Source organism: Temnothorax nylanderi, unplaced genomic scaffold (assembly GCF_030848795.1).
Source record: "Temnothorax nylanderi isolate EJ_2023f unplaced genomic scaffold, tnyl_v1.0 TNYL_tig0003_pilon, whole genome shotgun sequence".
Classification (NCBI taxonomy): Eukaryota; Metazoa; Arthropoda; class Insecta; order Hymenoptera; family Formicidae; genus Temnothorax; species Temnothorax nylanderi.
This window is the reverse complement of record NW_027249065.1, coordinates 1,275,784-1,302,292: the sequence shown is the minus strand read 5'-3', so window position 1 is coordinate 1,302,292 and position 26,509 is coordinate 1,275,784. Positions and strand designations below refer to the sequence as shown.

Sequence of the window (26,509 nt, the reverse complement as noted above, 5' to 3'; positions counted from 1 at the left end):
ATTTATTTCTCAGTGCCTGAGCATGTCAACGAGCTTCTGTTACGGATGCCTATACGCGGTGCGAAAAGAAGTTCAAGGCGTCGGTCTTACTTGGGCAAACATGTGGGAGGAATCGAGCCCTGGTGATTCGATGACTTTGGGATTGCTGTTGATAATGATCGCTTTCGACGGTTGTCTGTACGCCGCGATCGGTTACCTCATCGCTAGATACACCGATTCAGGTATAAATCCGACGCACCTCCCGTCTACTTTCGGAAATAATTCTGGTGTAGGTGTCAAGAGTACTATAGTAGAGATTGGCTAACACTGACACTATTTTTCTTCCTCGTGCGAGACCGACCGTGATTGGTAATCACGCGAATACAATTCTTTATATAAAATTGATTTTGTTAACGAGACAATTTTTCGTGGAGTTCTTGATTTTATCGGTGTAGGTGGTATCTCACATACGATTGTATATCTCTATTTCTCTGTGTTTCAATGCCCCATTTTTGTCACAACTCTCTCGTCGATAACAATTACTAAAATCGTCAGAGCTATGCGGTGGAATTATGCGGTTGAAATAAATTATAACAGTGATTATATATATATGACTATTCGCTTTTTAAAAAAGAAGTCAGAGATTATTAATTCTAATAGCTTCTATAATTTGTGACAAAAATGCAGAAGTTATTTCAGATCATAAAGCGTTTTATACTTCATTCTAATATAAATAATACAGTTGAATAATTATTGGATTAATACTTAATTTTATTAATTTAGTTTAATACGTTATTTAAATATTTTATAAAGTTAATTATCCTCTGTTTAAAATTATTTCATAGTATTTATGAAAGAATTGTAATTGTAATTAACTAGTAACAAGAAAAAGTGGGCTTTGAAAGTAAAACATGGTTAATTGTGCGTGAATTAACTTTATGTAACATTTAATTAATAATTTCTTACAAATTATAACTCGTACATTTCGGATCTACTTTGAGCCATCTTCAGCGGTGATGATGGATAAATTAAATAAACTTAAGCTCTCCAACGAACATAAGGCTATATGCTCTTAAATATTTAAAATTTAAATATACAAAAACAGCATAATTTTCAAGAGGTTTTAAATTAAAGAGAAAGGAAAATTAAATTTTTTATTGTATCAGCTGATTTCATGATACCAAACATATATAATTGCTTCTCGTAACTCAGTTTTATTTCGTGGCTTTTTTTGTGTAACGGCATTACTGATTATTTCCCAGCAGTTTTCTAACGAATAAATAATTTTCAAAATAATGCAATAATTAATGCTAGTACTGAACCAGATAGATTCATAGATAGATTTTCTGCAAAATATACGGACTAGACATTGAAACTAACTGGCAAAGAGAAACCATTTACTATCAAGTTCAGAGAACTTAAGATAATTCAATTATTAATTAAATATTACATAACGTTAATTCACGCATAATCAACCGCGTTTGACTCACTTTTCCTTGTCACTCATTAATTTTAATATCAAAAGTCTTTAGTTAATTAATCATTTATTTAAAAAATATTTTAACGCGCCTCTCCCGCGTGGCTCTCACACAAAAAAATAATAAGATTACGCATATCATCCTGATATGCGGTACCATCCCATTTTCATAAACTTTCCACACGTACATTTCACGTGATATTCTCCTGAGAGTATAATCACGAGATGCACCTGCGAGAAAAATCCAGGAGAGCGGATTCGACGTGACGAGAGAGAGAGAGAGAGAGAGAGAGAGAAGTCGCGTCGTTTAAGAGAAATCAATGAAGAGACCTGGTGAGTTATCTGCGAAACGGACGAGCATTACCGATAATTTTCCAGGTAGGGGCTTTCACGGTTTGAGGTCCCGTAGCTTATGGTGGGCCGACACACGGTCTCTCTATGGCAGGCCGAGCTACCTCGCCTTCGTCAACAACCTCTATTTCACTAACGACGTTCTCCACCCCTCAGCCACTTACCAAGGTATCGCACTCTTCCCTGTGCACACGCATGTCACGAAAGTTTGTTTTCAGCTTGCTTCTCGCGCTGCACGCCGACGACGAGCTCGCATGTCGACTGATACGAAGGGCAGGAGCAAAAAGAACGTTTTGATGGACGTAAACTGGGTTAAATTTCGTTCCCGCGGTAGCGATGGAAATTATCGTCAACAATTTGGTGTTTATAACAATCTAGAACTTCGGCGTTCGTGTGAAAATTTTCATCGAGAAAATGACTTGTATTTCACGAGCGATATTGTTTGTGTTCTAACATTATGGAAGTTAATTTTTTTATAGCTGTATAGTTGTGTTCTTTTTATTCTTGTCATAATATGTGAACGTCATGCTTTTCATATTTTTTATCTTGTGACGCTTTTATACTCTCGATTCGGTGTTTAAGTATGTAAATACGATTACATCTGCATGAAGTACGTGTGAATGTTGCATATCTTTCGATTTTCTTTTCCCGGTCCCATTTCATTATACTTTTACAATCGGCAAGTATTTTAAGGTCAGGTTATCGTTCATATATTCTGTATCAATTATATTCTCTACATTTGGTTTATACGATATCTGCACGTATTGCACGCGTAGCATGATGGAGCGTAATTTAAATAAAAAAGAATATTATGTTTGTTCCTGGATTCGATTAAAGGTATCGCAATTAAGTTTAAGAGAGATATTCGTACTTATTGGTATGTATATGGAATTGCTTTTTCTTTGAAAATAATTTTTAAACTCGCTTTTTTCGACGGTGTTACCGTGAGATCGGTAAGAGCTTGCTTTCGATTATACAGGCGTCATTATCGTAAACTTGATATAAAAATGAACTACCATTTGTTGCCGAACGTAGATGACGAGAGCGATCTCAGTAATTTGACGGTGACAGAGAAGCAAATCGGCGTAAAATTCGAGGGTGTCAGGAAGGTCTACCCCACCGAACGAGGTGACGTCGTCGCCGTGGAGGACTTCACTTTAAAGCTCTGCGAGGGCGAAGTAACAAGTCTGCTTGGAAGAAATGGCGCAGGGAAGACTACTATTATGTATGCTAATCTCTTTTCGGATTATTATTTTTAATGTACTTCGGTATGTCTTAAAATCGAACAAATTCGAAGCGACATCCGTCAATTTTGCGTCTATTACAGCAAGATGCTAACGGGAATGGTGGCGCCGACCAACGGCGAAATTTGCTTGAACGGCGAGGAAGGTTGCAAGCCCGACATAGGAGTGTGTCCGCAGGATAACGTACTCATCGGCACTCTGACGCCGAGGGAGCATATGGTCTTTTACTGGAAGCTTAAGAAACCTAATGACGATAATAACAATATGCAGAGGAATGTTAACAAGTAAGATACTAAATTTTCAATTTTTTTCGCATAACATAATTTTGTTACGCGTGATTTTTAGAAAAAAATGTCTTTTCTTCTCTTAGCTTCTCTGGAAAATCGTTTTGTAATAGTTACGATCTACCAATTGGAGACAAGTGTTACGGGTTCCTTTGTTTTCTTATAGAATGCTGACCTCCTTGGAACTCGGACGGCAAGAACACGAGCCTGTGTCGCGTTTGTCAGGCGGTACACGACGCAGGCTTTGCGTGGCCCTGGCCTTCCTCGGCTCGCCACGTTTGGTGATCTTGGACGAGCCCGGCGCCGGGGTGGACCCTGCGGCCCGACGACGGATCTGGCGACTGATCGACCAGCACAGAGTCGGCAGAACCGTGCTCCTGTCGACTCACCATCTGGACGAGGCCGACATGCTGAGCGACACGGTTGTGGTGATGCACAAAGGGAAGATCTTGTGCACCGGATCGCCACTGTCCTTGAAAACGACGTACGGCACGGGATACAAACTGAACGTGTCTTTCCCGGCCAATCACTATGCCAACGGGGAAGCGGGGATAGGAGGGATAACGGAGACGGTCGACAAAAAGAACCTGAAGGCTCTTCGTGCCGTGGTCGAGGAAGTTATACCGAACACCATGGTAAACGAGGTCTCCGAGTCAGAGGTCACCGTAGCGTTGCCTTTTCAGGGAAAAAATGGCATTAACAATGAGTAAATATCCGAAGTATTAACTATACGCATCGTTGTTAAGTTAATTAACTTTGTAATTGAGTACCGGGTTGAATTTTCCTAATTTCTTTTTCCGCGTACGACTCATGTAAAAGAACTCGCCTAAACACGCATAGACGCATGAGACGCCGTAGGATTTAAGAAGAAAGTATGAAATAAATTCTGCTTATTGGACAGTGATTTACGATAATGCCTGCTTGTAATTTTCGTACCGTCTTGGCAAATATTTGACGTTTCAAGCCTCGTGATTTATCTTAGAAGGAATTGTTGCAATCAGACTAGAGACAAAATCGATTAAACATCTGCGTTTGTGTTTGAGTAAAGCCAGGGATATTTCAGCATCGCGCAAGTGGCGAAGGCGTTGGAAGACAATCGTAAGCTCTTGGGATTCTCGCACTTCTCATTGGAGTGCGACACTCTGGAAAGAGTCTTCTTGGATCTTTGCGCGCGGGCAGACAACGGATCGAGCGTTATCAGAGCGAGCCAAGATAGCGTCATTAATGTGGAGCACGTCGGTGAGAAATGTTCCACGTGTATGCTGTGGCATGCATAAAATCCACCTTCTTAATTAAAAGCTCTCTTTCATTGTTTAGATTTTTAGGGGATTTAAAGAAAAAAAAAAAAAAAGAAGAGTAAGAAAGAATTAAAAATAGAATAGGTAATAAATCTGTAGTTTTTTGTAAATGCAAAACTTAGAAATTAGATAACATTAACAAATTTGGCAATAAGAGCCGTATAGGCGTGGTAATTAGTGTGCTATATAATTTATTATAATCTAAACCAATTACCACGCCTGGCTCTTATTTATTATAATTTAAGCCACTTAAATAAGATTAGCGTTTCGACCTAAAAAAAGAGTCGAAACGTACGTTAATCTTACTTAATTAGTTTAGATTATAATAAATTATATAGCGCACTAATTACCGCGCCTGACTCTTATTGCCAAATTTTTTACATATTATCTAATTTATTCAAGAGAATCTTTATACATTTTTATTTATTAGAAATTGGTTTCATAATTTTAAAGCTACAATATATTTGACAAAAAAAAGAACCTAAAGAAAAAAGAAATAAAATAAATAATAAATTATTAATTATTACGTTAGATTGTACCACTCAAAATTGCTATTGCTTGGATATTTAATTAAGCAAATGTCCAGATTGAAACAAATTAGATTTATTATTTTGCAAGGACAGAAGTTTAGTTTAATTGGCTTTCAATCAACGTAAGTGTATAGAGAAAAATAAAAATTTTTGATTTGCATAGAAGTTCCCGTATTAGACGACAACATCGATTTAATTACCGATACAGTACTGAAACCCTCGCCAATTCGACAAATGAAAGCCATGATAAAAAAAAGGCTATGGCATTTCGCGAGAGACTGGAGGGCGCCGTTATCCGCGCTCGTTTTACCAACCTTGTTCGTTGCGGTCGCTATGGGATTTTCTCTGATACGGCCACCGTCCGAGAATGAGCCGCCTCTGGCTTTGACTCCCAAACTTTATGACACCCATCCGACTTACTTCTACAGGTAGGAAAAATTTAATAAAAAGGTTTTAATAAAAAGAAAAAGGACAAAGCGGGGCAAAAATCTCGTTGATATAAAAATACTAATTGTACGATTTACTTTATTATATTATTTATATTATACTATTTATTATATATTATATATTATATATGATATTTATTATTATATTTATGCAGATTAGAGCTTTAAATTCGATCAAACTGAATTAAATTAAATATTTATTTTCTACCTAATATTCTTAACGTTTTTTTTTATATTTTATCTTGCAGTATCGACAGTAATGACCAGTTCCTACAACATGTATCTATGCAGCTGCACGATCGCTTCGGAGATGATTATGCTGGTGCATGGCAAACTTTACCTAATGTACGAACCAGTGATAATTATTTCAAAATTTATGAGAACTTCAAATAAGTTCAAATTATAAACAACGCGCATTTATCTCAAATAATTCCATAGGATACCGGAACCTGCGAATGTGTGAACGGTCAACAAACTTGTCGAGGCGTTTCTAAACCTGTTGAAGGTCTTCTTCAAACCCTACCTGGCCGACCTACTCTGGATTGGATAGTCTCAACGCATCAGGAATACATAGAGAAACGGTAAATTTCGCTAAAGCGTTAAAATGATGGAGTCAGGGGTATTGAGATCCGATCGAAATTTTCTGAACAAACAACGACTCGTAGATACGGCGGGTGGTCTCTGACGCACTCCAAGGAGGATCCCCTTTTTATCGTTTGGTACAATAATAAAGGTCACCATTCGATGCCGGCGTATCTGAACGCCCTCAACGAGGCAATCCTGCGAGCATCCGGGGTGCGAGGACACTTAACCACACTCAATCACCCCTTGAAGCTATCGAGCGATCAGCTGAATCGAACGACACTGTAAGCGTTTACCTCTAATGTCGCGACAAATCGCGGGAAAAATCTTTCTCGAAGATATTTCTCGTTACGCAATCGTTATGCGCGCCTGCGTGATTAATTAACTACAAAATTTTACGCGATGGGATGCGGGCGGATTCCTTATCAAATGGATAAGCGTTTGCGCGCGGTTCGAGGCTTTTGAACCCAAAAGGATCGACGAGCGAAATATCCATAGACGGTTTCGTTTACTTTTAATTAACGTACCGCATCATTCGGTATTCACTGCAGCGATAGTTCGCCGCTCGGGGCGCATGTTTCAACGTTACATTGCAAAATTCTACTTGTATCGTCAAATCACCAACTATACTATACTTTCGTTTGTTTTTCACGTTTAATAAAATCAAATACGTGTATATTGTAGAGGTATACCCGCGCAATCGTTCTTTAAATCGTTCATTGAATTTTTACAGTAATTGGATCGTATCGTTTAAACGTCATTTCAGGAACAGAAATTCAGAAATTTTATTTCGTTATATTTTATTTCTTCAGGTTGCAACATGTGTCGGACGTCGGCATAGCGTTGGTACTTTTGATAGCTTTCAGTTTGGTTGGAGCTCAGGGAACGAAGGAGATAGTCAGAGAACGATTGTCAGAGGAGAAGAGAATACTTTACTTGGCTGGAGTTCATCCTATCACGTACTGGACGACAATTTTAATTTGGGATTTCATAGTGAGTTATTAGCTTCAATATGCTAAAAGCGAATCATCTTTTAATACAACCTCAAATATTATTATTTCTTTTTTTTAGGTATTCATTTGTTCTATCTGCCTAGCGGTAATTGTTTTCGAGATCTTTGGTTTATCAGCCTACGTTGCGAAAGATAATCTGGCCGGTGTCTGTCTTCTGTTAATTATGTTCGCGTAAGCATTCGCGTTTAATTGACCGCTATAAAATTGATACAACGTAAATATCTTTAAAATATTTATTATGTTAGATGGGCGGCGTTACCGTTTTCGCATCTAGCCGAAAAAGCGTTCGACGACTCGAGCCTGTCCAACATGGTGCTCTTCTGCGTAAACACCTTCATAGGCGTGGCTTCCCTAGCGACTATTTTAGTCCTCGACATCCTGGGCAGAAGTAAAACGGCCGAAGACGCGCGGAACATCCTACATTACATTCTAATGATCTTCCCGCAATATACCCTCGGCGACGGGTTAGTCGAGATCACGAAGAACGACATCACCGCCGAATTGTTGCAAAGATTTCACATGGACACTTACAAGTCCCCGCTCGGCTGGGATCTCCTCGGCTTCCATTACGTCTACCTGTTTGTAATCGGGGCGATTCTATTCGTGCTGAATCTGATAATCGAGTGTCGAGTCCTGCCTAACCTGAGGCAGCAGAAGATCGGTTACGAGGCGGTGCAGGAAGACGAGGACGTTGCCAGGGAGAGACTGAGAGTTGAGACGGGAATGGTTGACGACACCCTGAAGACCATAAAACTGAGGAAGGAATACAAGAGCGTGTACGGGACAAATGTCGCCGTGCAAAATTTAAGTTTCGGCGTACAGGCCGGGAAGTGCTTCGGTCTCCTGGGGGTGAACGGGGCCGGAAAAAGCACGACATTCAAGATGCTGACAACGGAAATCATTCCTACGGCCGGGAAGATTATTCTGAAGGGGAAAGAGATTGGCGGGAGACCGTTGTGTAATGGCGAAGTCGGCTACTGCCCTCAGAGTGATGCCCTGGACGGATTCCTCACACCCCACCAGTGTTTGACGATTCACGGTGAAGTCTGCGGGTTGAGCAACGTTCCTAAGGTAGATGAAAAATAAATGAACCTAAAGAGAAATACATGTATTACATATAAATATATAATTTTTGATTGAAACTCCACTCTGTTGATCAAAACTTGAGAGAATTTTTAAATTAATATCTATATTTTATTTGTGTTATTTTTGCGAGCTTCCCTAAATTCTTTTGTCTCAGAGCTGCAGAAGTTTTAAGAGTTAAATTTGCAGGCGCAAAAGCTCGGAATTGGAGAATACCAGGAATTTCATTTATTATTTCAGGCTGTGGAGATAACGCTGAAGAGGTTCGATCTACTCAAGTATGCTCATAGAAGGGTCTCCGGTCTCAGCGGCGGTAACAAAAGGAAGCTGTGCGCCGCAATAAGCGTCATGGCTCCTGCCGCAGTAGTTCTCATGGACGAGCCCACGAGGTACTTGGCATAATTTTACAACTACGTTAAACGATTGTTAATCTCACGCAAGAGTTACTTAATTCCGTTAATTTTGTTATTCGCTCGTGTGTATTAGCGGAATGGATCCCGCGACGAAGAGTCTCGTGGCCAGAGCCGTGAGACACGTGACGAGGAGTCAGGGATGCGTCATATTAACGTCGCACAGCGTCGCCGAATGCGAAAACCTTTGCACGAGGGTGGGCATCCTCGCCAGAGCCGGTCTCAGGTGTATAGGAACGCCGCAGCATTTGAAGCACAAGTAAGATTACATCAAACTTTCTTTTTCGTAGAATAGCGCGTCTCTTTTAACCCCCGGATATTTCCCAGCAGACTCATAAACCGTGCACAGAAAGCTCCGGCGCTTTTATCAGTTCTGATTTTCCGTTTCTGTTTGCAATCCTTTTCTCCGGCCCGACTGGTGAACTTACGACGGATCCTTACGGTCCCGTAGCTTAACGAATGTATTCTTCAATTGAAATCTCTTATCTTTATATCATCTCATCTTGTTGAATAATCCTCTTGAGAGAAGTAAGGCGATACAGTGGAAACGTGGAGTGGGAAAGAACCGATGGTTGTGGTTCATTAGATGGCCGGTACGAAGTCACCGGCTTAAACCCACAAATATTTTTCCCTTAGTAATTTAATCAAAGAAAATTTTGAGGAGTTACCACAACGCATTTAATTAGACCGCCGGAGAATTTAATTCAATCTAACTTCTCTCGCGATGACAATGCTCTTACGTTTGAAGGTTAACCTTTCGCTGATTTTGATTTCTTAAAAATAGTGTAACAAAAATGAATCTTACTCGACATTATCAATAATGAAATAACAAAGCCAGTCTTTTCGGTTAGTTATTCTAACTGAAATCTGACTGAAATCGATTAAATGTGCATAAAGGAATCTATATTAAACGCGTCATGATTTATTCGGAATAATAACGTAGCGTACGAAAAATATTTAACTGCTAAGATCCTAAAGTGCCCTCGGAAAGGGGATCCCTCTTCCACCTCCTTACCATACCGATTCTTTCCTTCCCGCAGTGTTTCTCGCCATCGAGGGTAGAATTTACGATATGGTCCTGTCTACGTTAGTAACCTATCCTGCAATCCGCTCTCGTATGTTGCGGAGAAGTACGTTGAATGATAAAGAATGCCGAATGCACTTTGTTACGATATAGAGAGCGCAGTAAAAGCCAGTCCCCCCCCCCCTGTGTCCTTCGTCCAGGCCGAGTTTGAAATATAGATCCGCGTCCCCCGCGATCGAAGGCAACGAGCAAAGTGAATAAATCGTAAATTTAAGAATGCTAATAAAACCGGTTTCTCTCTTACGACCGCTGCGATCTTTATAACGCGTTCTTGCGCTCCAGAATAATTTTTGCATCGCGATTTCTTTATTGCGCGGCCATCATAGTTAATTCAAGTGCCAATTGAAACGTGCGTCGCCTTGAGAACTGTAAAATCGATTTGACTTTTAGATTCGGCGAAGGATACATCGCCTTCCTGAGATTCGGCCAGCCAGTTTCCGCCACGGATCTTAGGAGGGTTATCCTGAAATATCTGCCGCAGGCGATGATCTCTTCGAGGCAAGCAACGGCTGCTCGGCTTTTGCTACCACGGAGTCAGGACATGGCGCTCAGTGTGAGCTTCAGCATGCTGAAGCTCCTGGCGGAGGAGCTTAAGGCCACGGACTACACACTCACACAGAGCTCGCTGGATCAGGTCAGTGAATCCAATTCAGCGATACAGCGTTTCGTGGAATTCTTATCAATTTTGATTTTCAAATGTCCCGTCTCTCGTGAAGCTTTACAACGTATTATCTCGAACGTGCTCCCGGGATTGAAGCACGCTATTGTCGTCGTACGTGAAATTACGTCAACGTCGATCCCCGTATATATTATATCATTTCTGAAATCGTGCTGCGGTACGCGAAGTCTAAAGTATTTAAGATAGACGTATACTTGCCGAGAGTTTACGAGCGCGATATTTAATTCTTGCAACGTGACCTTCGGGTGAGCATCCGGCGGTGAATACGCATCGTTGGCGCGATATTCTAAGGGGTTGTCTTCAGCAGATGATGCACCGCCGCGGCGCCCAGTACCTCTTCCTGTCGTCCAAAGACGATCCGCCGTTTTCGTCCCACCGATCCTGACGGATATTAATGGATCCGCCCCGTCTCGTACTTCGCTTACATACATCCCCGCGATGGTTTACAAGCTGCAGAGAGGCGGGAAATTCGCCCACACCGGCTGGTTGCCTCTAAGCTCGCCTAAATGCTTTCCGGATAGCTATAACGCGCTGTACCAACCCTTTCTTCTCCCTCCCTGCGAAAACTGTTGTTAATTAACCGCCTCCCCTCCCCCCTCTCTCTCTCCCCTTCTCCCTCACCTCGAAATAATTCACCATCTGAATAATGAAGCCCGAATCTTGTCGAAATTGTCGAGTATAAATCTTATGCACACGATATGCTTTCCCGCATTCCGCCCCGCATTCGAAGCCCTTGCGCGTCGTGCGTTGCAATAACGATTGTCTTCCACGCTCGCTTCAATGCGAGCGAATTGCGAACGTTTCTCGGTAAATGCATATTGTTGGCGTATGCAAGTCAGCGCAACGGTAAATGCACATCAAAGCGCCGAAGTCCCTTCCGCGCGCATTACTCGAGTCGCGTATTTAACGTCATTATTCGCCGCGAACGCGTCGGGACGATGCAATTGAGGCGCAATTAAATTAACTGCAATGAAATTAAAATCACATGACGCGCCGGTAGCTTTCTTTCACGTTTGCGCGACGCCCGCGTTGCCGTGCGTGAAGAATTTTTTTGCCGTCCCGTTCGAATCTCTGTCCTCGCGTGTCATTCCAGTAAATCCAGAGTGTGTAACTAAGCTTAAACGAAATTGCACATAGGCCGCCCTATCTCTCTTTCTCTCTCTGTTACTCTCTCTCTCTCTCTCTCTCTCTCTCTCTCTCTCTCTCTCTCTCTCTCTCTCTCTCTCTCTCTCTCTCTCTCTCTCTCTCTCTCTCTCTCTCTCTCTCTCTCCGATATCCGTGAACTTACGGACGCTCGCAAAACGTGCCGCGCTTTTTCTCTCGCGTTTTTAACCGGGAATTATATTTTTTTAAAGCGACGCAACTGTCGTGTAATTGAGTGGCTTGCGTGTCCAACTTACGGACGGACAAATTATGTCCAATGTGGCCGTTTGTCGCGGCGAGGGCGGCGCGCCGGGAGAGGGTGTATTTGCACGCGGAGGGATGCACGCGGGGCAGCCGGACGCTGAAATTTGCATTTCGCGTAGCCACCGTCTTACCGCCGAACTTCCGCCGGCTCTTCGCGACTCTTTGAGAAATTTACCGCGCGCAAAGCGGCCGCCGACTCGCATTTGCATAAGCCGGTTAATAAAGAAAAATTTTAATTTTGAGGCTAATTAAAAAAAACTTCTTACATATAAATCTTCATAGGTCGTACGAAGACGTTAGCTTTAATTAACACGCCCTCACACACGAGGGGTAACGTCACGATATTACGTCGTTATTAATTATTTTCGCAAATTGTGCGCGCCGCATCCGACCGGATAAAAATCTGAAAATTGCAAAAAATTCAGTTGTGCGAGCGCGCGAGGAGAATTCCCGGCGACGGCGTGATACGAGCTTTAAAAAAAATGGTCATTACGACGGCGCATAAAGCTTGCAATCTCCTCGCTTTGTTTTTCTCAAATTCAAGTTTTATATAAACCGTTGCCCGGCTGAGAATAATGAAACAGGATTTAAATAAAACTTTACAGCGAAAGCACTATTTTATATTTACGCCGTAAAACTATTCACAGCTGTTTCCTATCCATTCCGATTTACGCGCTGGAATAATGTAGCGGAGTCTATTTCACTCGCGCATCGTGAACTTTATTGTGCCATATACGAATGCGAATTAGGAATTTATTGCATCACCAGACATGCAAAAAAAATCCTCGAAATAACATGAAGTTATGGAGAAACGGCATTAACAATAAAGATTTTTTTCTACTCATTTTGCAACTCTTTTCGACAATACATTATTCAGTGTTTCGCGACTTGGTTGCGAGCGACGATCGTAAATCACGCAACGGTGAGTTGCGCGACAGCGAAATCGCCGGTACGGGTATGTAGATCTTACGGTCCTGAAAAGTGTGTGCGCGATCCATTTCCAACTATTCTTCACAGTTCTACGGCGTCTGAAAATTCTAAGAAGCGGTTCCAGATCGAAATGAACCTTCGGCGCTTGAGGGAAGGCGGGAATTGAAATCGTTGCGTTGAGTGATCGATCGATCCCGATGAAAAAGCTGCGATTTTTATTTCGTGGAATGAGAAACGTGAATTGCAGCAAAGAATGCACTTCTAAAAATTTATTTACTTTTTTCTTACATTTCACTAATGCGACGATCATTATAAGCTATTATTCGCGTTATTAAAAATTTGACGAAGGATTCGGACAATAGTAGATTTCGTAGATGTAATATAATCCATTGGGAGATTGAGACAAGAACGCTCGCGAATAAAATATCAATATCCACTGTGAGAGTGAAGTAAGACGTGCGAGAAATTTCAAGAGGAGCATTATCGAATGCGATGAATAATGGGAGCTTAATTGATCACTTATAAGGCGGCGCGTTGGCAAAGTGAGAGAAATTCAGTACTTGAAACGAAGAAGTGGTTTTATGAAACCTTTTTGTCATCAGAAATAGAATCACCTTTTCAACCAATAATGCGAACGATCTATCAGCCCGCGACGTTTTGCAATTTCTACGTAATTGGTTCATTCTGAAAATATTGACGCATGCGACAATTTACCGCACAATTGCATTTCGTTCTTCTTCGAATTCGGGGAACTCTTTCGGGATTATCATTGCTAATTGTTACTAGCGAGAAGAGAAGTTTACGCTCACCGTTTCCGCGCCGGAAAACACTGTCATCCGCCCTCTCCTGAGCGTATTTAAATCGTCATTAAATACAAACTTGCGTCACGTATTCATCCCCGTTTCTTGAAACTTGGTCCATACGAACATTAAGGGCTGCCATGAACCCCCGTTGTTTTGTAAGCTTCTCGAGTAACGACAATAGCAACAGCTCAAGTTAGCGCGGTTCGGAATATAAATTAAGTCCTAAGTACGGTAGTAAACTGGGTCGGGTCGAATCTAAGAACTTCTAGATTACCGCAATACCACGGAAAATGATCTGCGCGGAAGTCTTCTTCTAAGAGTTTCGTAACCGCGTGCGCTCGTCCTTCGGAAAATCAAGGGCACTTACATAAATAAGATCTAAAATTAAAAATTGTCAGTACGAATTATATTTGGGAGCAAAATTAAAAAAGTGGTGGTTGCCACAATGCTAAAGAATAAATTCATCAATTTATTGAGAACTAGCATTAAAACGTTTTGGCAAATTAAATTACTCATATTATTTTATATTCTATCAAGAAATATTACACTTAAATATAATGATTCAGAAGTAATTGCGCATTTAAAATTTGTATTTCATGCAAATAATATTAATGCACATTTCATTGTATTATTAATAATACTTGGCATTTTTTTTCGAGTTAGGCGCTCAACTTGTTTCTCTTGTGATAATTACAATACAATCACAAGCGGTAAATTTTTAATATCAAGCTATCTAACGATAGCCAGCTCGGCCCGTATATTTTCCAAGAAAAAGATCGTTCCAAGTTTACCCGCGGCGTCAGGACATTATGTAAATGCATTTCTCACCGTGACGCAAAGACGGTACGGCGATCTCGCAAACAAAGTGGGAATTTTTTGCAGTATCGCGGCGTGTTTGTATGTAAACCGGGGGCGAACTTGGCCGGTCGGGAAAGTTTTGAGATTTTTATGGGTCTTCGTTGCAAGTAGAGCCCTTCGTCCTGCCGCCCACCGCACGCCGTTCGCCCATCGCCGTTGTGAGAACGTGTTTCAACGGCGAAGCACGCACGAAACTGCAGCGACGCAACGACCCAAAGTTTGCACCCAGTTCTCGGTGGAACTTCAGTTTTGCGACTCGCAGCCGCGATAATTGCAGGCGCGAGTGTTACGCGAGGTTTGATCGGCAAAGCAAAATTGCGCGTTCCATAGAAGTACCTCCAAATGTTGCAGACATTTGTTACGAAGAAAAAGAAAATTATCCGCCGAAAAACTAATATTACGAATAAAGTTTCGTCAGTTCACTTGCCGTTGGAACTTTAATTCCAAGAGGATACGGGACACATTCCATTATAAAGTCTAACGCGTTAAAATTCTTTCGTCCTTTCTTTTTACAGCGGCCGAGTTGATTTTTTATGATAATTAGCCCGCGGATTACGCGTCACATAATCTGCTGTGGAATGTGCAGGTTCTGGTGACTTTCTCGGAGGAGCTGGACGACGAGGCCGTCGACGTGGCTGTCTTCGGCCAGGGCAGCAGGAACAGCGTGCCCAACATGTACTCCAGCATGGATACCATTCACATGGATACGTTTTGAACGTGTGCCGTTTAATTAGGCTAAGCTTCGGAAGCCTTTCGCTCGAACTAGACGCGCAGAATTAATTAAAGTTTTACGTTTTCACTCGGTAAAGCCTCTCCTATTCGTCGTACTCTAGCGGCGCGCATTTTCGTGGCGATTACTGTGATAGTTTGCCTTTACGTTCGACGCCACGGCAAAACGCGCGATTCTTACGAGTTTAAAGAAAAAGAAAGAAACATCTTGTGATTTTCTTACACGGTTTTCTCCGAGAGAAAAGATCCATTTTTTTGGACCGGGTCTCAGAAAAGAATTCGCGACGAAACAGCTTCGACTCAGTCTCGGATTTAATTTGTAAATATCATATTTTCCTGGCAATTATGATTTAGTAATAATTCTAGAATTATTAGTCTCTTTTTAATAGAGTGTAAATGTGTGTAAGTACGTTTTTAGAATTAGAAAATTAAGGAATATGTATAGTAGGGTTTTAGCAATAGATATTCTTCGCTGCTAACAGAATGGACGTCCGTGTTGGGAATCAATGCATGATTTATTTAAAATGTATATTTGTAAGAGCGAGAAAAATATCGAGTGGCTGGTAAGGGTGATTGGTGAGGGTGTTTGGTGAGGGAATTGAACTAACTAGAAACATTTCGTATTCCTTTAGCGAAGATTGCAAGTATCAGTAAAATCATTAAAAAATATCGATAATTACATTAATTTTATAGTATTTCGAATAATTGTGACAGTATTCCATCGTATCGCTATAATTATTAGCGGCCCGTCTATTTTACACGATATTTTGTATTAAGTAAGCTGTCGGTAAATATCGCTCAAGCAATTATAACGGAATATTAGACATCAATATATCTTTTCACATGCCAACTTATCTAATGCCGCTGCCTATATTACAATCAAAATATTTTATATGATCAATATACAATTATACACGTTGACAAATATATTACATAGCTAAATATACTCGAGAAATAATTGTATGCCACTCAATATGGAGAAATTTATTAAATAATTATGTAAATTTATTAAAATTCCCATTAATTGAGTACGCGCGCAAATAATGTAATTATTTGTTTAATTAAAAACGTATAGACATAAGGGTAAATCAATTTTATCGGGTAGGAGAGACGACCACTCGTACGTCCGCGTTTCGCTTCGTTTTCGTTCATATTTTGCCGTCGCCCCAACATTGCAATTTCGAAAACAGAGAATCCCACGGGCGACGATACCTCTCCCATCAATTTTCGCCGAAGGCGATTATCGACGAGTACGTTTGACACACCCGAAGTGACTGGTTAAATATTGCCGGCGAGAATCGTGCCCATATGTACAAGCCCAGGGCTTTTATTTGTCGCGCTTGACGATGCGACATCGACTCATAGAAACACGAAGATCGATGTTTACGCGTTCGCGAATGGCGTAAAAATTGAAAGGAGACGCAACAATAAAGCGCGAGACGATGGAATTTATTGCCGCGAATCGAAGGCAAAGAGCGATCGAAGGGGATGAAAGCACGTGCTTTCAGAATGAAATACGTATACGAGGTAGGTACACGTCCCGAGTTGTCCAAACTTCAAATATAAAGTGTCGTTTGGAATAGAATTTTTCATTAACAGGAACGAGATAACGATAGCGTTGAGACCCAAATGTTATTGAGGGAAAAAGCAACAATAAAAAATTCAGTGAATTACGGGTTAAATAAGTTTACAAAAAATTCATGACTTTCTGATACATTGTTTCATACCATCTCGGATTCGCTATGGTATGAAATTTTATTGAAATTATTTAGTATATATATTTTAATTCCGAATTTCTATTCGAACATCATTTGATTATATTTATCAAACGTTTTTGTATTTCGTATGAAATGTGAGCAGTAATAAAAACAACGAATTAATTAATATTTATACCATTTGAGATATATAATAAATCGAAAACGATACTTCACGCAACGAACTGCTGAAACGCATCGAAATTGTTCCGTGTTCTTCATTAATTTTTATTCATGAAAAGAGAGAATTGCGAATAAAAACGAATATCAGAAGCGCGAAATATTTGTATTATCATTATTAATCACGTAAATTTGCAGATTTAATGTGTAAAATGCGATATTGTGTGTATTAAAAAGTTCGCGGCGGCGATGAATTGATATTAACGTGATAATTGCGTTTTATTCACTCAACATAAAGATCGAAGCGATAGGGAATGGAAAATGTAAATTATCGTTCCGCTAGGATATCTACGATTATTATTTCCTTAACGATATGCATTGTGTTCTAAATTTTCTCTTCTAATATCAAGATTAGAATGCAATGTACTTACAGTCAAGTGGAGAGCACTGATAGTAAGTCACACACACTATGTCGGTTTGGGCAATTCAAGTAACGACGAGCCCCGTAATGGGCCGCGACACATTGAAGAAAATATTCGACGTATTTTAAACGTAAAGTAAACTTTACAAGGCATTAAATGTTTCGTAACGGTTGACTTAAATTTCAATGTTTGGCATTTGCCTACGACGACGCGCTGGTTACGTAAGGTCACCGCACTATTATTCACTAGCCGACACTAGCTCGAGTACACAAGTAGCGGCGCGAGGTTTTATTATCAGTCGACCAAGAGACGTGGTAGTGCCTTGCGTGAAGTACATCTTTAGTTAATATTTTACGAAACGCAGTAATATTTTACAAACGATGAAAGACTATCGGCTCGCGGGAATAATTAACTCTTCCGATCAACGATTTGCAAACGATGAGTATATATCAAAGCGAGTATTTTCGCGCTAGATATTACTCGTCTTACACAGAGTCGACGCGCAATTATGAATAGGAATTATTTAAATTACCGTAATATTTCGCGTGTACATTGCGGGAACGCGTCTTAGATATCAGGAGTCAGGAACCACCTCGCGATTAGCATACGTATGATCGTATTAAGTGTGAGTGCAACGGAAGAACATGAGAAAAGAGTATACTTTGGGAGGCCATTCTGTTACGTATCGTACAGGTAAGTGCTAATTATTTATTATTTTAATTTGAAATGATAGATCTGTGAATGTAACATCTGATAGATTTTCTATCTTCTTGAACGGGCTACGAATATTTAGTCCTGGACTGTGTTTAATTTTCCGTAACGAAAAAATGTAGTTTTAGAAATGGATAGAATAAAAAATACTTGAATAGTAAAATAAGTTTATGTATAACTTTATATCTGAAAAACTATATGAAACCAGAACAAATTTTCAATTTTTTATATTTATATATTCCATATATATGTCTACCGCCGTAAAACTCACCATTTTGAACGGTATGCAGCACAACGTCCACCGTCCGGCTTGATCTGAAACACAAAATCGAAATATTTTTTTTCAAATAAATTGCATTTATTAGGCCCTGATAAAGGCAAATTTTAACCTTTTGCCTTTCCATCTATTTTATTTAATTTGAAATATATTTGAAATATATATGTAATAAAATATCCAGCATGCGCATGTACATTATTATATAAAATTCTGTGAGATCGTAATTAATCATGTTTCCTGCCGGTTTAAATGTGATTTGACCATCGTTATTTCCGGATCAAGAACGGCATATGAAACTGCGGAATCAAATGACTCAAACAAAGTTGTGTATCATTTATCAAGCATTTATCTCATTTACGGTTAGGAGTATCATGAAAAAAGTAAATGTAATCGGAAACGTTGGAACGACGAAGCAAGTTGATAAATACGAAAATAAAGTAAATAAATTTTGAGAGGTCAGAAACGAGAGCTGAAGTATAGGCTCGTAAATTATACCGCCCTGAGTGCACAACATTTTATTCGAATTAAGGATGTAATTACGACTGTTATATAAGGAAACGAGAGACAGTCCGCGAGAGAATGTTTTTAACATTTTCTTAGAACGGCATATATTCGCGGCCACGAAACGTATTAAAGAGAAGTTTAGTCCAATCGTCTACGTGTCCGGAATGTCCGGAAGTTTTTGCGCTGGGCGCAAAAGGCCGCGGCTGCAGGAAAAAAGAAATTAAGACGGAGATTAAGTTGCCGTAATTTTGCCCGATACGGCATTTAACTTTGTCCCCCCCAAGGCAGGATCACTGCTCGTGGCACGGAAAGAAAATAAATCGCGGTCAATTATTCCACAACGAGGGATTGTTTCCGGTTAACGATTCTGGCATTTCGCGAAAGAAGGAAAAAAATAAAAAGATTGTGTTTTGGCGTTAATACGTTTGGCGTGAAGTATAAACGAAATACAGAAGAATCCTATTTCTCTTCCTATTTCTCGCGAGTCGATTTTCGCCCCTTTTCGCTATATTAAAGTGGGATCTATAAATCAGTGCGAGAGAGATCAAAGATAGCTTTTCGCGCACCTAGGAAGCTATTGGCGATAAATTTAGAGCTTTCCGGCGCAGCAGTCCCGATTCCTACTTCGCGTTTCGCACGGACTTCGCTTCGTGAGGGATTTTCGCGATCCGCAATACCATTCTTACATTAACGAGATCCTCCGTTTTATTATAACACAGAGAACAAAATTTAATGGAAAATTCGCACAAATTCGACATAAATGTCGATTTAATATTTTGTTTTGTTTTATTATTATTATCATGCTTCTTTATCTATATTTCGTGATGCCTTTATTATTTCAGTATGCGCTGTAAAGTTCACCTAATCATTTTATTTACTTTATCCAGCTACGTTGCAAATTTAATCCTCTTTCGGAAACTTTGCTTTGACGTGATTAAATTTTTCCACACATTTCTGTTTCGCTTGCCTTAAGTCACTTAAACCGCATCGGCATGATAATGGAATAAATTTAGCTAACGAAGGGAAGAGACTGTCTCGCCTGGCGGCTTTGCCGTGCGATACACGTGGCGATTATCGTACGTGTGTCTTCTCTCGCTTCCTCCGACGTTGGTAGACGAGCGAATTAAGAGGCTGAATACGTTCCGCAGCTTCGGATAAACTTGGAAACAACTGCTGTCATTCGCAGATGCGCGCGACGACGACGTCGGCGGAATATGCGCCGCTTACTTTGGGCCGACGAGCAGGCAACGAAAGGCGGTAAGCAACACCGGTTGTGCAAACGTACTCGAAAATCTTTTGTGAAGCGCGGAGAACGCGCCGACTGTGATTCCGCGAGGATTAAACGAGCGCGCGCCCGCCGCGTCTGTTACCAACGTATTCCGGCTTGTTAGCGTAATTATATCCGCGGCAGACGTTCGTATACGCGATTTGCGCGGGAGCGGTATATCAACGTGTCGCGTGTGCGGCATCGGACGATTACGGTGTCCCTCCGGGAGGAAAATTTTGCAATTCGCGTCTAAACGTCGCGCGTAATCGGGCTCAACAGTTTGCCGATATTATCGGAGCGGAAGCGATTCCACTATAATTGGCGTGATTAATCGGCGATCGGTCGTCGATGCGCGCGTGCACGAACCCTTCCGTTCGTTTATTCCGGGGGACGCTCGTGTTAATTACACACCGCTTGTCTTGGCAATAATCGCGCGCGTCTCGGGAAATATCTGAAATTCCGCGCGAGATAAATGACGACGCGCGTCACGCGACTGCGATCTCCCCCAGCATCCTGCCTGCGGTATCCTTAGCTCGGCAATCATCGGCCAACACAATGCGGACAATGCGCATTCACGGGAACACGGCCGAGATAGCCTCCCCCCCCCCCCAACCCGGTAACTCGAGAGAGCTCGCGAGTACCGCTACTGGTTACAGGAGGGTCTCCACTGGCGAAATGGAGATCCTTTATCAGCATCACGTCCCTCAAGTGTCTCCGCGAAGATTCCTCTCCGGCCGGAGAGTGAGTTAGATCGGTCGAAATAAATCGAGAGGGTTTAATCCCCCCGAGGATTCGGTGCGGCGGGGCCCTGCCCGCGATCGCGGTTCTGATGAGATCCCACTCGACATGGAGATTCGGGATCAATCGTCGGCGAAATTAAGCTCTTCATGCCCCTGAGCCAGATAATACTGGATGAATAGGATAGTTTTTGTATCTCAATGAGCAAGGAATACGAGATACTTCGTCGCGTTGTTTTATTCCCTCGGAATACACAATCGGGGCACATTAAATCTGCTGCTCCTCGCGTTCGAGTTTGCTCGAACTCGCATTTAAAATACGAGATACTCTCGTGCGATAAGATTTTCTTATCTTAAGACTTAACCATAATTTGGAACAAATATAGTAAAAGAATTGTGTTCGATTAAAAGGAGAATTTATTGTTAAACGTATATGTTCGAAAACCGAGCAAAACGGCATAGTTGGAAGATAACTTTAAAATTATCTAATAAAAGAATAATAGAAAAGTGATAAGTATAGACACTATTATCGAAGTTTCTAAATTACTTTCTTGGATATCGATATAGATTTTAGAAGCTTCTTTCTATCGGCTTTCTGTATTATCATAAATCTAAAATATATAATAATACTAAATGATGAAGTTTCCCGATGCAAAAATAATTTCCTTTTAATAAAGTTCTCATTTAACATTATTTTAATAAGATGGAGAAAAAATATTTCTCTCGATAATGATGTATATTCTCGGGATTAATACATAAAATAATGGCGTTATTATTTTACGAGAAAGTTAAAATACACAATTGCTTTTTTAATAACAAGATAGATTGGTTCGAAACGGTTTATTTTTGGTAATTAAATATTCACTACGTCGATGGGGGAGAAGGGGTCGGACGAGGCGGGTTTTATCGCGCGGAAAATTCAGAGATACGCGATTAAATTCGTTCGCTTATCCAGTAGCGAGCTTACAGTCTGGCGGAAGATAACGATAACACGTCGGACGGGATGCTCTCGCGTCATTAACAATGGAAATTTCGAGTTTTCTGCTTTTTGGTTCTCTGAACTATAATAATATCGAGTGCGTCGGTAACGAGCACGAAAAAAAAAGGGGGAGATGCAAGTATCGAAGATAGCAACGATCGGGTTGCGCGCGTGCCCGCGCCAAATAAACAATGATTATATACCGTGTATGCTGCAAATTTCTATTTGCGGATCATACGAGCTGATATTCCCGCGAATATCAATTTATATCTTTAATATCGAACGAACATAGGAATGTGGAAACGAAAAAAGGAATAATAGAGGTAGAAGTACTTTGCGCGTGCATAATAATTACATATTCTCGGCTTTCTGAGAAACTATTAAGTATATAATATCGTAGACTGACGTAGACAGAAATGTAACGTATGGAAACTTCCTTCCACGAAGTTTGCGAGCGAGCGAGCGACGTTTTTGCGAGATTAGGTTTAACGCTGCGCGTACATAACGCAAATCTGTTCACCACCTCGGTTCAATCAACACGAATGCTCCTTGTCTCGTAGCAATTGATGAAGGCGTATCTAATTAGATCGATTCCCGCAACTAAATCCGTTCTGAGATAATATAACGTCGCTGAGACGCGGCAATCCATCTTCCATAAGTTTAAGTTATGTAACTCACTCATCTGGCTGGATAAACACGTGATGTAACTTGGAACTTCCGTTATGCGCAATAATATTCTGTTAAATAAAAAAGAAAATCAATTGTTCCGCGTCAGTAGGTGCAATATAAAGTCAGAGCATTATACCAATTCATTCTTTCACTGTCGGAAAACACGCGCGATCAATCGCGAATATCAATTTAAAATCAAGAAAATTCGCACGAGAGACAAATTGTAGGGAAAAGACGTAAGTTTATGTGATTTTAGACGATCGTATTGTCGCAATCCGCGACACAATAACGCGGCCCCGTTGTCGGAGCGCGACGCAATCGGAATATTCTGTTGACGCAAATCTGCATACCTCAATTCAATCAGTTCGCATCCTCCCGACACGTCTTGTTCCACGCGCGACCGTGCGTGTGCTTAATTAGATCGATTCCGCCATGCCGAATTCATCTTGGCGCAGCCTCGGTTCGCCAAGACGTAACGATCCATCATGGCCTCGATAGGCGCGTTCGCCATTTAACCCGATTCCCGCTGGATCAAGGACGAGAAGACGAGGCATTCCTCGGACGAGGGTGCCGCCGCCGCCGCCGTTGATCAAGATTAATCGTATGCAAATTACGCGCGCGTCGGCTGGAGGATTCCGCGAGTTTTGGAGACTTCCACCGTCGTTAGAAGGAAGGCATGACGGAAGGAAAGATCGAGCGTCTCGTCGAGATCGTGGCGGTAATTGAAAAGACACGGGAAATTCTGTTAGATGCGAGAAATCCCGTTTTCACCGATAAGGAACGGCGCGCTCTTGATATCGATTTTTCGAGCGACGTGATACTTGGGGAATCATATCCGAAGAAATAATTCCCCAAGTATTTCGGTGTAGTCTTCTTCGACCAAGCAGATTTATCAATTTTTCATTGTTCTTTCCGACTGAACGCAAAAGATCTTCCACGGGGAAGAACCGCGCTCTTTTCACTTCCGTTCTAAAAATTTCATCAGTGAGAATGTATGACATTACGTAAGAAACTAGTTGCAAACAGCAAACCATGCGTATTCTTCCCTTTAAGTTTCTGAACGCATTCTATGCAATAAGCTTAGCGTAAGAAAAGAATTGTAGTAGATGTTGCTCGGTAGAATGTTTATTCTCATAATGTAATTGGCCTTTCACTACAAATAACCCTCCCTTTAATCAATGAAGAAATTTCACTGCAGTTGGAAAACCTTCAACGTTTAATGCAAATGCGACTGTCCCATATTCACGTCTTTTGTTCGCGCATTTTCTACATTCACGGTTTGCTAGTTTTCGTGGAATTAAGATTATCGCTTATTCACAGATTATTTTTTGAGAAAAATAAAATGAAATAATCGGGGAAATAATGGATGAAGACAAAACTTTTGAATGTTTCCTTCTAACACTTTGGAATGTAACTCGGGGTTTTTATATAGTATTTAGTATAATCTTTGATTATTTACTGCTGGCTTATTTGACTACTAGTCTCCAAGAGTTTCTTAAACATTGCCTCATTGCTATCAAGACAAGTACATAGGTACAGTTAAACGCTGGTTTTAGACCATTAGCGTCATGTGTTTTATCGTGTTTGTATATACAATTTGGTTCAAACAACTGTGTACGGAAAGAACGATTTGCTAAAGTATTCAAAAATTTAGCTAAATACAAATTTAAAAATTATTTTCTTAATTATTTAAATAATCACATTAAGCCGCGTCCAGACTTGTATCGTATCACCGTATCATGATATTTTCTTATCAAAATACGGATATGCTGGTTATAATGATATGCCAAGGTCTTTGTTTTCAATACGTATTTGTATCCCGTACAGATTGAAAAGAAAGACCTTGGCATATCATCATAACTGACATATCCGTATTTTGATAAGAAAATATCATAATATGATACGGTGATACGATACAAGCCTGGACCCGGCTTTAGATTAATTATTTTTGATTTGTATTTGACTTAATTTTTATATACTTCTGCAAAACCATTCTTTCTCCATAATAATAGAAAAACTCAATTCTAAATTAATATAATTATTGATAATAATTTGGATGTTTTTATTCGAAAAAAAATTTCAAATTCCTTACGGCATTTCTTTTCAGAATTCCAAAACATCTGAACTAAGTTTCTTTTAAAATATCTGACAAAAAGAATCGTAAATTTTATTTTTTACTAAAATTTTGTGAAATTGCAAGATGCACACATAATGAATTTTATAATAAGTTAAAAAATTGGATTATCTTATCTTTTTAATTTTCCAATAAAATATGAACATTTTTTTCACTGTAGTTATTATCTTTCTAAGAAGTCGCGTAACCTTGATCAGAATTAAATTAATTGTTCAATTCACACAATATATTTTTTCTAAATCATCATATAAAAAAAACGTCTAAATGAAAGAAGGATATTGAAAGTTCTGTGTCGGACAAAGACGTCTAGGTCTGCCAGGTCATTGTCGACGTGTATTGGGTGTAAACTCGGCATTAATGTCTACCAAGACCCGGACAGACGTAAGTAAGCGACCGTCACTACGGATACGCACTCACACAAACTCAGTCACGCAATGTACGTAGTAGACGGTGATATACATAGAGGTTCTAGTGGCACAGAGGGGTCAGTGTAAAACTGCCTTCTGTCCGTAACGTGTCGAACCGTAGTCGGTCGAGTGAACTGTCGCACAGTTCGACCGACGAAGTCCTTCTTCAATCCAGAAGAGCCCTGTAGAGAAAGCGCGACGGCTCCTATATCTGAGAATTTCCTTATCGCGAGGAGTTACGCCAGACACCAAAACCCTCGAATCCCTCCGCTCTTTCCGTACAAGAAAGTAAGTGCGACAATCGATTTTGACGATCCAAAGTGACTTTAGTAGACCGTTAAAAATAATTTTTATTGTTACACCTCCGAATGTTATTTAATGTAGGATTTATATAGAATTATGTAGAATATAATGCAGCAGATCTTTCGTTTTATTTGTCGTTCATAACGGATCTCTTCGTCACGAGAATCTAGATTTAACGTTGCACGCACGTGATGCGTATCTGATGCAACCGCATCCATTCAATTAACACGAATGTTCCTTCCGTGTTCTGTAGCAATTGATGATTGAAGGCGCATCTAATTAGATTGATTCTCGCTACTGAATTCAACTGAGATAACACGTGGTTAGACACGACATTTGGCTTTGGGAGCTTTAATTAACGATTGATATGATAAACTGAATTAATCTCGCTTTTGAGACCGTTAAAATATTATATATATATCGAAAGTATCATAAAAAAATTTGGGAATATAGGACAGAACGAGTGCAATATCACTAGATTGTTAAATATAAAATTTCTAATTGTCAACATGCATTTTGTTCCATTTCGCGTCGACAATCGGTCTATTCTCGCGTAAGCCAACTAAGAAGCTTTAGGTTGTTGATGGGAGAGAAAATCAATACGAGTCCACAGGGCGGAAGTCATTTAATCTGCATTTTCTTTCTACCTGCGCGTGATCCTTGCAATATGGGTCACACGGAATATGGAATATGGGAGAAAATATGCGAATTTATGCGTGCGGAGGACAATGCGGATGCCGACAGGTCGCTGAGACTTATCGGCGGGCATTATCTGGCGCGATATCGGGAAGTGGACGGAGGCGTGAGTCGGTCAGACCGCGATTATATACGTACGTGACCCTGGAAAATCGTATGCCATAAATTTGCTGGTTGTACCCCGAGGCTACAGAGCGCGCGCGTTGCACGCGAATAAATCAAGGCCAGCGGCCAGCTTGCGGCGAAAAAATTCAATCAAACAAATGTGTCATCGGACGAATGTGCGAAACGATTCGTCGATGGACTTACAAGTGTCTGTAGATATTCGACGAGAACAATTTG

The 26,509-nt window shown here is 40.5% G+C and overlaps 3 protein-coding genes across 11 annotated transcripts in view; 2 read left to right on the top strand and 1 right to left on the bottom strand.

Moving 5' to 3' along the window:
* Positions 1-17,325, top strand: part of Ldd (lipid droplet defective) — a 36,838-nt gene extending 19,513 nt beyond the window's left edge. For 5 of the 7 annotated variants that reach the window (XM_071703345.1, XM_071703382.1, XM_071703400.1 and 2 more), the window contains 17 exons: positions 14-221; positions 1,835-1,975; positions 2,843-3,032; positions 3,135-3,335; positions 3,502-4,041; positions 4,384-4,574; positions 5,327-5,591; positions 5,858-5,954; positions 6,048-6,190; positions 6,275-6,475; positions 7,004-7,184; positions 7,263-7,375; positions 7,450-8,275; positions 8,528-8,676; positions 8,774-8,956; positions 10,172-10,415; positions 15,045-17,325. In XM_071703345.1, the coding sequence (XP_071559446.1) occupies positions 14-221; positions 1,835-1,975; positions 2,843-3,032; positions 3,135-3,335; positions 3,502-4,041; positions 4,384-4,574; positions 5,327-5,591; positions 5,858-5,954; positions 6,048-6,190; positions 6,275-6,475; positions 7,004-7,184; positions 7,263-7,375; positions 7,450-8,275; positions 8,528-8,676; positions 8,774-8,956; positions 10,172-10,415; positions 15,045-15,173 (4,002 nt within the window). In that variant the 3' untranslated portion in view covers positions 15,174-17,325. The remainder of the gene's footprint in view (positions 1-13; positions 222-1,834; positions 1,976-2,842; positions 3,033-3,134; positions 3,336-3,501; positions 4,042-4,383; positions 4,575-5,326; positions 5,592-5,857; positions 5,955-6,047; positions 6,191-6,274; positions 6,476-7,003; positions 7,185-7,262; positions 7,376-7,449; positions 8,276-8,527; positions 8,677-8,773; positions 8,957-10,171; positions 10,416-15,044) is intronic. The other 2 variants (XM_071703355.1, XM_071703366.1) reach the window with 2 other exon arrangements.
* The window catches only part of Vermilion (Tryptophan 2,3-dioxygenase vermilion), a 227,492-nt gene that overhangs the window by 34,897 nt on the left and 166,086 nt on the right, over positions 1-26,509 (bottom strand). The window contains exon 3 of the mRNA XM_071703469.1: positions 18,466-18,509. The gene's annotated coding sequence lies outside the window, so the exon portion shown is untranslated. The remainder of the gene's footprint in view (positions 1-18,465; positions 18,510-26,509) is intronic.
* The window catches only part of Mdr49 (Multi drug resistance 49), a 54,427-nt gene continuing 53,178 nt past the window's right edge, over positions 25,261-26,509 (top strand). For all 3 annotated transcript variants that reach the window (XM_071703439.1, XM_071703449.1, XM_071703411.1), the window contains exon 1: positions 25,261-25,456. The gene's annotated coding sequence lies outside the window, so the exon portion shown is untranslated. The remainder of the gene's footprint in view (positions 25,457-26,509) is intronic.